Source organism: Perna viridis, chromosome 7 (genome assembly GCF_037379345.1).
Source record: "Perna viridis isolate PV_CMFRI_1.1 ecotype Kerala chromosome 7, ASM3737934v1, whole genome shotgun sequence".
In the NCBI taxonomy this organism is placed as follows: domain Eukaryota; kingdom Metazoa; phylum Mollusca; class Bivalvia; order Mytilida; family Mytilidae; genus Perna; species Perna viridis.
Window position 1 is genome coordinate 48,322,048 of NC_142451.1, and position 12,827 is coordinate 48,334,874.

At 32.5% G+C, this 12,827-nt stretch overlaps 1 protein-coding gene across 12 annotated transcripts in view; it reads left to right on the forward strand.

Annotated features, from left to right (window-relative positions):
* The window catches only part of LOC148613065 (uncharacterized), a 36,016-nt gene extending 23,501 nt beyond the window's left edge, over nucleotides 1-12,515 (forward strand). For 8 of the 12 annotated variants that reach the window (XR_015924546.1, XR_015924551.1, XR_015924549.1 and 5 more), the window contains 9 exons: nucleotides 2,346-2,406; nucleotides 2,934-3,862; nucleotides 5,493-5,541; nucleotides 6,179-6,242; nucleotides 7,253-7,503; nucleotides 9,845-10,056; nucleotides 10,754-10,825; nucleotides 11,128-11,262; nucleotides 11,776-12,515. Coding sequence is in view for 4 of the 12 variants with exons in the window: in XM_088595075.1 (XP_088451201.1) it covers nucleotides 2,346-2,406; nucleotides 2,934-3,862; nucleotides 5,493-5,541; nucleotides 6,179-6,242; nucleotides 7,253-7,503; nucleotides 9,845-10,056; nucleotides 10,754-10,825; nucleotides 11,776-11,787 (1,650 nt within the window). In the remaining 8 variants the exon portion in view is untranslated. The remainder of the gene's footprint in view (nucleotides 1-2,345; nucleotides 2,407-2,933; nucleotides 3,863-5,492; nucleotides 5,542-6,178; nucleotides 6,243-7,252; nucleotides 7,504-9,844; nucleotides 10,057-10,753; nucleotides 10,826-11,127; nucleotides 11,263-11,775) is intronic. The other 4 variants (XM_088595075.1, XM_088595077.1, XM_088595079.1 and 1 more) reach the window with 2 other exon arrangements.
* Nucleotides 12,516-12,827: the final 312 nt, after the last annotated feature.

Consider the following 12,827-nt stretch of genomic DNA (forward strand, 5'->3'; position numbering starts at 1 on the left):
AAAACAGACATACACAACAAAGAACATGAAGTTACTAAAATCATACATACAAAGTAACAAAAGCAAATGACCCCACTAACAAACTGGAAGCATGGACCAAATGCACTGGTAGAGTAAGGGTCCTCTGCTTTTCTAGAAACACCCAATGAGTTGCTCAAAAAAGTCAAGTCCGAGGTAGACGAAAGGAGGATAAATTAGTTTTCATGGTACAGATGAAAACACCTTAACGATCCACGAGTTCATGATGACGACCGAAATTTCGGACACCCGTAGGTGAAATTTGATCGTTTTCGAAAAAGGCACTTCAATTTCTTTAAGTTGAAAAAATGGTTTCACTTCTATGACATAAAACGTCATTAACACTGTGGGTTGCAACGCTGCAAAATGGTTTGCGTTGGCGAGACGGAAACATCGACATTTCCTTGAATATTGTCTTGGGACTAAAAACCCATTTGGAATCAATGTTAAAACCTGCATTATTTAGTTGTCATATCACTGTTTCATTTGTTTTTCATAACTTATATTTGTCACTTCATTTTTTCCTGTTTAATTTGACGCGTCTTCACGATGGTTTCTACGTCTTTACCATTCACACATTTTCACTCCTGACGATGGGAGTAATGCAAACGTTCTGGGCTTCACTTTCTTTGTTTAAATGCGTTTTATTTGTATTCTATTTAGATTTAGTTTGATTTTACCTTTTAAATGTGGCTATTTTCACTTAGTTATTATTCTAAAGCTTCGCTAAATGAGCCACTTCACAAAATATGTTATATCATATATTTCCCAATGGTGTCTGAAACTTCCCAATCTTGCCCAGAAAAAACTTGGGTTCGATTCTTTTTTTCACTTTTGTTTTCCAATTAAAGGTTTTGAATTGAAATGACATACTTTGTCCCTGGATTACATTCTTTTGATTACCGCTATAACCTTTTTTCCCTTGATTACTCTTTCAACAGCTATTCATGGTGTATCAATGTGACGACAAGGGGTATAAAAATATGGATCACTTGTAAACAGTCACTACGTATTTATACTGAATGAAGTAATCAAACACGGATAGTATTTGCATAAATTAATGTTTTTACGGCATTTTCTAAAACACTTTGGTAAGACGTGATCTATATCTTACTCTTACTCTACTTTGGTGTACCATTTTTTTACGGGGAAGCGCACTTGTTTTGTCTTACCCCAAGGTTAAGATAAAGAATTTCACACAGCTAAAAGCAGAATAGGTACTTTTGGTCTTAAATTGAGAATCTCAGTTCCGTTCTTAACTTAAATAACTTAAAGTCAACATCTCTGCAAATACACACACTTCATACGTATACATCTTAATTAGACCATGTTAATCCGCTAATTATTATGTACATAGCAGTGACTTACCGAATGTTCCCAGTGTTATTTTTTGTTCGATTATTCACACTGTGAAATAAATTCGGTAATTTCACTCTCGCGCTTTCTCCCGCAAAAATGCCACAACACGAATGTCAATCCGCCGTTCACAAAATTTAAAATTCATGTTGAAAATAACAATTAATAATGCTGGAAATCTATATGTTAAATAGAATAATCACTTGGTTATCGTAAAGTACCAAAATATGATCACGAGTGCCAAAGAACGCCTATATTTAAAGAATAACAAGTTCCGCACATTCGTTAAATCTAGGCGTTTTTTTGGCACTCGTGATTATATTTAGGTTATTCACTCTATCCACTTAATTATCCTATTATTATTATTACATTGCAATCTAAATTCGCTTACCAACAGGAACTCTGTGCACACAAAAAAAATTGAGGAGAAATTTATTTATTTTGTTTCTTTTGCTTTAGTTATATACTATATAAAAGTATTGTAGCATAAACTAAATCACAATGTGGTACAAAGGATTATCAAGGGAACCAGGTTATAGCGGTAATCAAAAGAATGTAATCCAGGGACAAAGACCAGACATGGAAAACAGACACACAACAAAGAACACACAATAACTAAAATCATACATACAAAGTAACAAAAGCAAACGAGCAACTCGGACTCCGCTAAAAGCTGGGAGCATGGACCAGGTGCACCGATATGGTAAGCGTCCTCTGCTTTTCTAGAGACACCCGCCGTGTTGCTCATAACAAGTCAAGTCCGGGGTAGACAAACGAGGAAAGGAAAACTATGACAGGTTGAATAAATCAGTTTTCATGGTGCAGATGGATACACCATCACGATCCACGAGTTCATGATGACGACCATAAAACTTCTGTAGTGATGACGTTAATCATGTAGAAAAGGTCAAATCATCACTAAATACTTTTTGACACATTTAGTGCTTTTATTTTTTTGTTTTATTTTGTAGGCAATTTTGAGATTGTCTTCTCATCATTTCAGCAGGATTGCTCAAGAAAGATCCTTGAGAGGTATAGTTCATCATTTTATATAAGATCTAAAAGAATTCGAATTATCTCCAAGACAGTATGAATAAAATGTGCATGACTTTTTTGAATTTCAATATACACAGAAAGATAAGAAAAATCTTACTCCTAGCATAACATAGCTCCGACCATATTATTAAAATCGAAGTACATCTGTTCTAAGAAATGCAACTATTTTTGGAAATATGTCAGTAACATTTGAACATCAGTTTTGTCGTCAAAAGTCTGCGTAAAACACATTGGTATTCATATCATCCACAGATATGTTTCTTTAATTTGTACAAACTTGCTTTCACTAACAAAACAAGCTGGAGCCGTTAGTAAGGATACAAAAGATAATTCAAGAAGGCTGAAGCTCCTTTGTAGGCAATGCCATTACATATCTAAAATAATCACAAATATAAATTGCTTGGTGTTCTTTCGTAGTGAAAGTATAATAAAAACCACATTTTGGTGTGAAGTTGTGGTGTTCTTAATATTTAATTTGTTCTTAACAAAATCTTTTGATTTAGAAAAAATATTGGTGCTAAGTCCTGTACAAAAAGATGATATCAAGTTGCATCAATTTGCAATGTTAACAGACGGAATACCCCAGACAATTTTCCAGCAAGTAATCAAAGAATACTGTCAGAAATCATATTCCGACAACACAGTTATTACATTCCTGAAAGAAGAAATGCATAATCTCTTTCATAAACGAAAGAATCAGTCATATTGTTGTGAATGTCTGGATAAGAGATTTTCGTTTGTTTTGCCTAATGACCTTTGGAACAAATTGTATATGACATCCAACAATGCAAAAAAAGCTTGTAAATGTGATCATCCGGCAAAATGCTTTCAGGAGTGTGTAATTAATTTTAACTTCCAACTGACTTGTTCTGATACTTCTTTATTGATTTCGCTTGTTATGAATGTACCAAAACTTATGAGGTACATGACTAAACATTTTTCAATTCGTCTTCTTCTTGAACGAGAAAAACATATTGTATATCATATGGTAGAACAATTTTCTGATAGCGTTTGTTGCCAATGTGCAGAAGGAAGTGATAGTAAAAAGAAATATTTATTGAGCCAGAGTGATTGGAACCAATTGTTCATGCAAAAAAATGAAAGCAGTTGTAACGTTGTGCAATGTTGTTGTAAATACTCAGTGAAAGAAAATATTAAAGTCGAGGATGTTGATGACAATCTTCTGTATAAAGTAATGAGTGTTGCAGGGCCAATACATATATTTGATAAAGCAAATAAAAATCCACTTGATTCCTTTCTATGTTGGGATGGCATTGGAACTAAATATACTGAAGGGAACAGAAAACTATTGGAAGCTGTTCACGATATGGCTTTTAAAAAAACCCTGGAAAGAAGACTATCCAAGTATGAGACCATTCATGATGAAGACTTTATATCGAAATGGATTCTTAGAAATGTGACAGGAAATAAGGTAATGTAAGATGTTATGTGATAAAAGAGTTCACTCGCGATGAAGTTCACTCTTTGCAAAAACTAAACATTTTCCTTGTCAATCTACATCATTTATGTCAGCACTTTAGTTGGCTTGTAGGTGTAGATGATTCTGTGATAAAAATTGAAATGTAGCTTGTCGAATAATATGATCTCGGCACTAAGTAGTGTATAAAGCGTATAAATACTAATATGATTTTTCAACTGTTTCCATACACCTATTAAAGCTTCCTGTATATTGATTGTGAAACATGAGGGAAAATCACTATTCAATACAAATCCGCGAAGTGTATCTGGTGTACTGAACTAACGTGGACAAAGGGGTTGGATTAAACACTGATTATGGCAAAGGTGTTAAGGATTGCGCACAATATTTGTTATTGTGTTATTGCATTGTCGTTGTTCGTAGACATTAGTTTTCATGCTCGAGCAATGTTTTAATATAATAGTAAGACACAGGTTCCGTATTCATAGTTTGGAGTTTCTGATTGTTTTTTTTTAAGCTTAAAACGTTCATTTATAAGGGACCATTGACTTGCTTATTAAATAAGTAGCAACTCTGTGTAATATTGCAAAGAAATTTAATTTTAATCAATCATGAACTGTTTGACTGTATAGAGTGATGGAGTACAATAAAGAATAAATACTGACGTTCTTTCTATATGTTTTATTTTGGTAAATCTGCAAATAATATCAACATCTCTGGTGTAAACAGTTTTATGAGGTTCCATGTTTATACAGAATACCATGAAAGAAGAAAAAAAAATAAAACATATTTCAGATTTATGATTTATGTTTTCCATTAAAATGCAATAATTTATATACTGTTAAATAAGGTACAAAAAGTATTTATCACATAAAACCAACACGAACCTCTAAATAGACATAAGCTTACTTTTTAACCGTCTCCGACTAATTTAAACAATTATGAAATGTGTAATAAAGATACTCTGTAATTAAGGGCCGCTGCTTTTCAAAGTTATGAGAAAATAACGTTTAATAGATAGTTCATTTTTTGGTTTTTGGTATTTGTTCCGTTTGGTGGATTAGTGTTTTAACTGACAATAAACATAAGAATCGGTGCTCCCCTCTTAGCCAACTTTGTATAAATTCTTATGGTGTAAACTTAATGCACAACATCTACAACAAAAGGAATGCAAGTTGCATGGTATTTCAATTGCATATTCTGGTGGTTTAATTATGATGTTTTTATCACTAAATGATCCTCGAGTGTATATATATAAAAGAGCTTTTAAACAATGACATTGGAACATAATGTAGGAAGTCTTTTATCCATTTTGACCTTCATCTCAAAACAGGAAGAGTAAAGCTTACAAACATGACTTTGATTCTCCTATGTTGTAACATAAAAAGTTATTCAGCTTCTGGATTTTGTGTTTTTTCAATTCATCGACATCACTTGCAATTGCCCCCATTTTCTGGATACGGTTCAGTCATTGAAACGAATTGGTTCACATTGACCTAGGTGTGTTATTTGACATGGATATAACAATTAAAAACCTACCAGTGAAACTGACAAACAAAAGTTGAATTTGTTTTAGAAATTATACCCCATTATTAAAGATAACCAGTAATGCTTTATATTTTAGGCAAACGGAAGCCCAAAAACTGAATCAGTAATAGTGTTTGAACATCAAGGTAAATGAAAGATTTTTCAAATTTATAAAATAAGGGAAATAATGATACTTTTAATACATATAGTATAAGTCATGTTTTATTATTAGATACTATAGCGACGTTTGTTTTAAACATGGATCTTTCCTAGAAAGTGTTAAGGTTGCAGGTGGTACTAGTAAAGATTGACGGATATCACAAGGGGTCAGCAAGACTAAAGTACAACAAATAGAAATAAAACGGACAAAACCAAGAATAAAACCAACATACATGTAATCATAAACAAATAAACTTATCAAAACCTTAAAGCATGAACGAATAATGTGGTATCGCAGACAAGTGCCTCCATAATTAATGGAATTTAGTATGAAAAAGAACATTTGAACATTGCATCTGAATAATCACAAAATCACGGGAGTGCCATCAGGTGTAAAGGAAGGGTAAGCATGTCATCCGTTTTAATCCAAGTGAGTATAATCTGGTAATAGTCGGCAACAATAGAGTATTTCGTCGTCACGAATCACGAATGGGGTCCCGTACAAAAACAACTCATAAAAATGATATATAGTTGCAACAAGTTAAGAGATTGTTTTTTTATTGCGTAATACTGGTATTGAGTATAATGTTTCACATTTACGGCCTATTATATACTCGTTTTCAGGAAAAATAGAAGTAAAAAATATGTTCCTTTCTCACAGAGCAAAAGTCAACATTAGTCAAAAACAGTAGGTAGAATGTAACAAGTTTATTACATTTTGATTGCGTATAAGAGCAATTAAGGGAACCAAGGTTCTGGCGGTAATCAAAAGAATACAATCCAGGGACAAAGACTAGACATCGAAAACAGACGTACATTATAAAGAGCATAAAGTAACTGCAATAATATATACAAAGTAACAAGAGAAAATGAGAAACTCAGACTCCACTAAAAATGGGATCATGAACCAGGTGCTTTTCTAGAAACACCCGCCAAGTTACTCATAAGAAGTCAAGTCCGAGGTAGTCGAGAGAGGAAAGGAAAATTATGACACGTAAAACAAATCAGTTTTCGTGGAGCAGTTAAATACACCGTAACGATCAAGAAAGTGTAAATGTTATTTATAATTTGGGTCGATTTTTTTTTTCAAAATAAAATCACTCTTACTCTTGCACTAAACAAAGCGTTATGTTTTTGTTTTGTTCCGTTTTGCTGTTTTATATTAGTGGTAGATAAATCGAGCATGAACATTCGCCAAATCACTGATACAATACTATGTGAAACTAACTATATAACTGTATTCATAATTGAATATAACAATCAAAAACATAAACAAAATAGAACAAACAGCTTTTATTCTACAACGTCCGAGCTAGATCGTTTTATCTTGAACTGTGTTACCAGCTTCTATGCATCAGCATAGATGGTATAGAATTTCCAATCGGTTTCCTACATGACCGACCATGAATTCATGCAAAAACATTATATTTATGCATTATCCAAAACAAAAAACAAATGTATCGAAATAGAAAGCCAAATCCACCCAAGTTCTACAAAATGCTATACAGGGAATGAAGCCTCAGTAATTTATTGCCTTTTGTACTTTGAAATACTGCAGATAGTGAAATTACTGCATTGTGAACATAATTTAAGCATACAATTCAACATGATAAATTACCAAATTTCTCATTATTTTATCCGTCTTTGTATAAATTTCTAAGTAGTGCTATTGAATTTTAATTGTTTCTATTGTAATAGAAAAATATTCGAGCCCGAGGAAATGAATTTTTTGAGACTAACTTATCTTCTTTATCAAATGGTTTGTCCATATCTGAGGAAAAAATTCGACGAAAAACTATCGGGCAATTTGCGGGAAATTATTAGCGAATTGTATTATGAATGCCTAACAACACATCAGACACCCAATAAGAAGACGGAAGGCAAAGTCAAAGTGTCTGAAATACATTTAAATTCTATTCAGTGCAGCACACTTTTTAAGCCAAAGCAAGGTATGTAAACTATTTTGAAATAAGTAGATTGAATTAACTACAACAAGGCTTAAAACGAAGACCAAGTCATTTTGCAAGCTAGCATAAACAGACTAACAGAAACAACAAACCATCAGAAATGCACATCAAGTTAAATTAAATCTCACTCACTGTTATAAATCAGTAAATAAACCAATTTACCGTCAAGGCAGTTGTTCGCAATTATTTAGAAATGTAACTCATATAATTTGACTCACAATACTATATGTAACAATTTGTCACTTCTGTGTTTATTTTTGCATATGATTTGGTAAGAATAATCAAGGAAAGCAAGGTTATAACGGTAATCAAAAGAATGTAATCCAGAGACAAAGACCAGACATACACAACAAAGGACATAAAGTAACTAAAATCATACATAAAAAGTAACAAAATCAAATCAGCAACTGGGACTCCACTAAAAACTGGGATCATGGACCAGGTGCACCAGTAGGGTATGCGTCCTCTGCTTTTCTAGAAACATCCGCTGAGTTGTTCATAACAAGTCAAGTCCGGGGTAGACAAACGAGGAAAGAAAAACTATGGCCCGGTTGAATAAATCAGTTTTCATGGTGCAGATTGATACACCATAACGATCCACGAGTTCATAATGACGACCATAAAACTTCAGTAGTGATGACGTCAATCTTATAGCATCATAACCTTGTTCCAGAATCCTATTTGTTAGAATTCTAGCGCGATACAAAAAGTCTGCGTAGTTTCTTCAAGCTATGGCATAACATATGGGTTGTGATATGAACACTCCATACGCAGGTGCCGAAGGGATGTTGCCACAGATGAAAGATAAGTTGACAATTCTGAATGAAAAGTCATTACGTTTGTCGTAAAATTTGGTCAATAGTTTTCCTTTACCATCGATTTCTAAGTTTAGGTCAATATATGAGGCTGACTTCATAGTTAATGTAGTATCCTATATATTAAGTACTTTGGGGTAGATGCCATGTATCAAATCCATGAAAGTAGGATTGTTTAAGATAATACGTCATCTATAAAGCTGAAACTGGGATTAAAGGATCTAGCTTAACGATATTCTTTTTTCCGGATGAGGTCAGCTATAAAGTCATGCTAAAAGAGTGAAATAATATGTCAGCAAGTAGTGGAGCACAATTTATTCCTATTGGAATGCTGACCGTTTCTAGGAAAACGCGTGCACCACACTAGACAAATATGTTGTCGATTAAAAATTTCTAAGTGTTGGTCAAGATATGAGGCTGACTTCACAGTGTCTGTAGTATCATTGTACTGCGTTGGTATTCATTGTACTGAGAGAAGCAGATGAGACTCGCAAATTGACTATGTCTAAACTAAGAAAATTAAGCTTCTATTTGCTTTCCAAATGCATTAATTCTGAAAGACCGTATGTAGCGGTCTTACTGAACTTCTAAATTTCTGAACGACATGGTCATTCCTTTCGTGGATGATCTACTAATACATATAAGGGACGCTACTCTGACTCTAAACATTCTTTTTTATTTTCGAATCATATAATTCAAACTTCCAACACCCCTTATGTGTACGGTTGACATACTTTCCACAGCAGATTTTAACATTTCTAATAAACTTTATAAGGAATTCTACTATATCCTGAGGCTGATTCTATTTTTGCCTTCTTAATGACATTTTTTTCCATGTTGGCTCACTACGTTTGAAATTAAAAGTAGGCTCAATTCATTGTCAAGGCTTAACGGGGAATATCTATCTACATCTGAGTGTGTGACTTTCTTGTGTTGTTCTACCTCTTCTTTAAAACATTGAGATTGCCTAGATCTATCATCGCCCAAGAGCTTCTTCATATATGCTTGGTAATCACTTTATCTTCATTAACCATGGCTAATTCATTTTATTTAGAAATATTCCAAATAACAGATTGCCGAATGGTTTTTCAAATATTTAATTATCAACTTAATCGAATTTTGTACTTGAAATTACAGGGGGTAGCTCTGTCGAATATGATGTGTGGCTACAGTTAAATCATAGATATATCCTCACTGAGTGTAGAAATAAACATGAAATTAAAATGTTTATATTACTTGTTTGTTTAAATGCATCAAACCATTGTTGTTACGCATTCAGCCAATTCTTATGGTCCCTGACATGTACTTTAAGGCCGAACCGAAAATTTGGACCATTTTATTTTGTTTTTTGTGTATCAAGTTTTACTGATAGCTGCTTTTGACCATTTTTTTTACTTTTTACTTATTTATATTCACATAATCATTGTTTACCTATTTTTTTAATGAAAACATGTGTAATAAATCAAAACTAAAAAATGTCGTATAATATGGTTTTCAAATTGTTTTAGTTGAAGATGGAGTAACTTCAGGTGAATTAGATTTAACATTAATCCTAGAAATACTTAAATTCAAACGACACTCGATTGAATCCCTTAAGGACGATGATAAAATATATGAAAATATGGACATTATTGAAGACATTAGAAAAGCTATAGCTAAGAGTAAGGATGGAAGATTGAGTGAAAGTGAATTTCAGAAAAACTGGCAAAAACTCTCAGAGGTAAATTTATTACTAATGTGACACCATTGTTTGTTATGTAAACATGAATATAATGAAATAAATTTGGTCTGAAGTGTTCTATGCCGGGATACCAAAATAAGATATGGTGTGATTCTTCTACAAATCAAGTCAAATATGATTTTAATTTAAGAAATTAATAAAATGTCCTCAAAACAAATATCGACGAAACAATAAAGGGACAATTCATATCAATCAAAAACTAAATACTTGGCCTGAACCTGAACATGAAAACAGAAAAAAAGACAATCTACATTTACAACATAGCGAACCAAATAAAATAGATTGCATATATAAAAACTGAAGACATGGGAACAAAGACGTAACACAATAAAACTATAGCGGGTCTTAATCTGGGTATTTTTCGCTTACAAATATTGAAGATTTCGTAGACTATATAATCATTCGTGTGCGACTTCCCATCAATTTGTTACAATAATGATGTAATAATCCACATTTTGATAAGTTGTCTTCTCTGCTAATATTTTCATTTATTATTGTCATAGTTCATGTACCAATTGATAATTTTTAAGAATAAATTTGTAAGACAAAACCTGGGTCGCAAAGTGTCATATAAATTTCCGTTGAATTAATCTTGTTTAATCATTTTATTTTATTATTATTATTATTTATTTATGGTACATATGACTTTTGTATCTTTCCTTATTTTTTATTTAAGGTTTGTGTCTACTTAGGGGGAGAAGAACTCAGAGAAAATTTGCGTAAACTTAAAACGCAGGACATTTTGACGGTATATTGTCCTTACTAAGAGCACATCGTTACTAAAACAAAAACAAAAATAAAACCTCTGATAGAAATACATAGAATCATTTCTAATTTTTAAATGAGACAGGTTAAACCTTAAAAGTTCCCTATGATACATATGTTCATACTCCAATTGGTCTTCGAATTTCGTTGTGACGTCATGGGACCGTAGGGGTTGTAATATTTTTACGTGCCAGAAGCCCTTTCGTCGCTAACGTGCAAAATTCTTTTGTATTAAAGTATATTAAATCCTTTATTTTCATTTAACCATTATTTTATTCTCAACAATTTAGCCCCCTTAAGCAGCATATTAATATTGTGAACGTGGATAAGGGTAAGGCAAAGGAACCTTGAACAGTATCGTCAAAACATCTGTTTCTCAAACCTGATCTATGCTGAATGATTTTTGCTATTTCTACGACAGTAAGTGTCTATCATAACCTATAAATAACAAACTAAGTAATGCATTTTAACACAGTTGATTACTTTAAAGATAATACTTCTCCCTTAGTGAAGCATACTTTCGTAATATATATTACATCAAAATAATATATTGCAGTGCTTGAATTAGAACTGTTTCTATCAAGACATTCTAACATAAAAGTTATCTGATAATTCAAGTAATTTTACAAGTATACGAAACTTGATTACGCTTTATAATATACATACAACTTTTGTCGACAAATACATATTGTTTGATCTGTCGTTTACTTGCATGACATTCTTGTTCTTGCAATTGAAAGAGAAAATACAATACACGACCGCTGTCTTTGTTAAGCAATTGTTCAAAAGAGCTGATTGGTAAACCTGTAAACACTGTAATTTGACATTTTTAAAATAGAACATATATGCACAAATAGGCTCAATTAGGATTTCACCAGAATTATTGCTTGAGTGGTTTCAAAACAATACATCACCATATTTGGATTTTTGAAGGGTTTTGACTGACGAATTCCGTTTCATAGAGACAACATACTTGGTCAAATCTCAAGGAAGGAAGAAGGATGCAGCCAGACTATACAGACTTTATAAACGTTGTAAACGTTATACATTTATTCTTATAACTAGGACGGATCATTAAAAACAAACTATGCAGTGTCTTCAGCGGTGATTTCAGTAGACATAAGGATGAACTTGGTGACAAGTACGTTTAGATATCCGAAATTGATTGTGGAACGAATAAACAGTTTATGTTACTGTGTACAAAAATGTATCAATAGAGATTTGATATGTTTATCTGGGTATCAGTATGTCTAGCTTTGTGATGAAAAAAATAAGTATAGTTCCGTTTTTGGCCTTTTGTGCAATTCTACATTTTTGTTCTTAGAAAAAGAATTGGTTAAAATATTTTTGTTGCGAGTCTAAACAAAGCGCCAAAAATATTGTGCCTATACGGAAACATGTATAATAAGCAATATAAAAAAACATTATTTAATGCTCCAAGGGCTTGCCAACAAACATTCAGTGTTCAATTGGAAAATGAATGAATATTTGTATCTTTGGTATTGAAACTTTTTATTCATATAAAGATACCAACACGATGAAAAATTCATCACTTTAATTTTTAAAGTTCCAAAACTATATCTTCAACGTTCCGGTTCACCATTTTCAAAGGGCACAAAATGAGTTAGCCCAAACAACGGAAAAGTGTAATAAAGTGTTAACAATTGTAATAATTTAGTTTGTACACAACCCCAAAAATTGTGTGTTCTTGTTTATGGTATCATGATGTTGCCTTTGCCTTTGGCTTCTTCGACTTCGTCGCCGTCTGTTCACATTCTAAGTTTGGACATAATTTGAGTACAATAACTATGGGTCATATATATGACAAAACATTAGAATATATAAGCACTTAAGCTATACTTGCGGTAAAAGGATCCAATCGTAATATATTTTTCAAACAACAACGAGATGTCTATTTGATCAATTAAAATCTGTCAAAATATCTTAATAATATTTCCTACGATGAACTTCGGATAAGGAGAGTT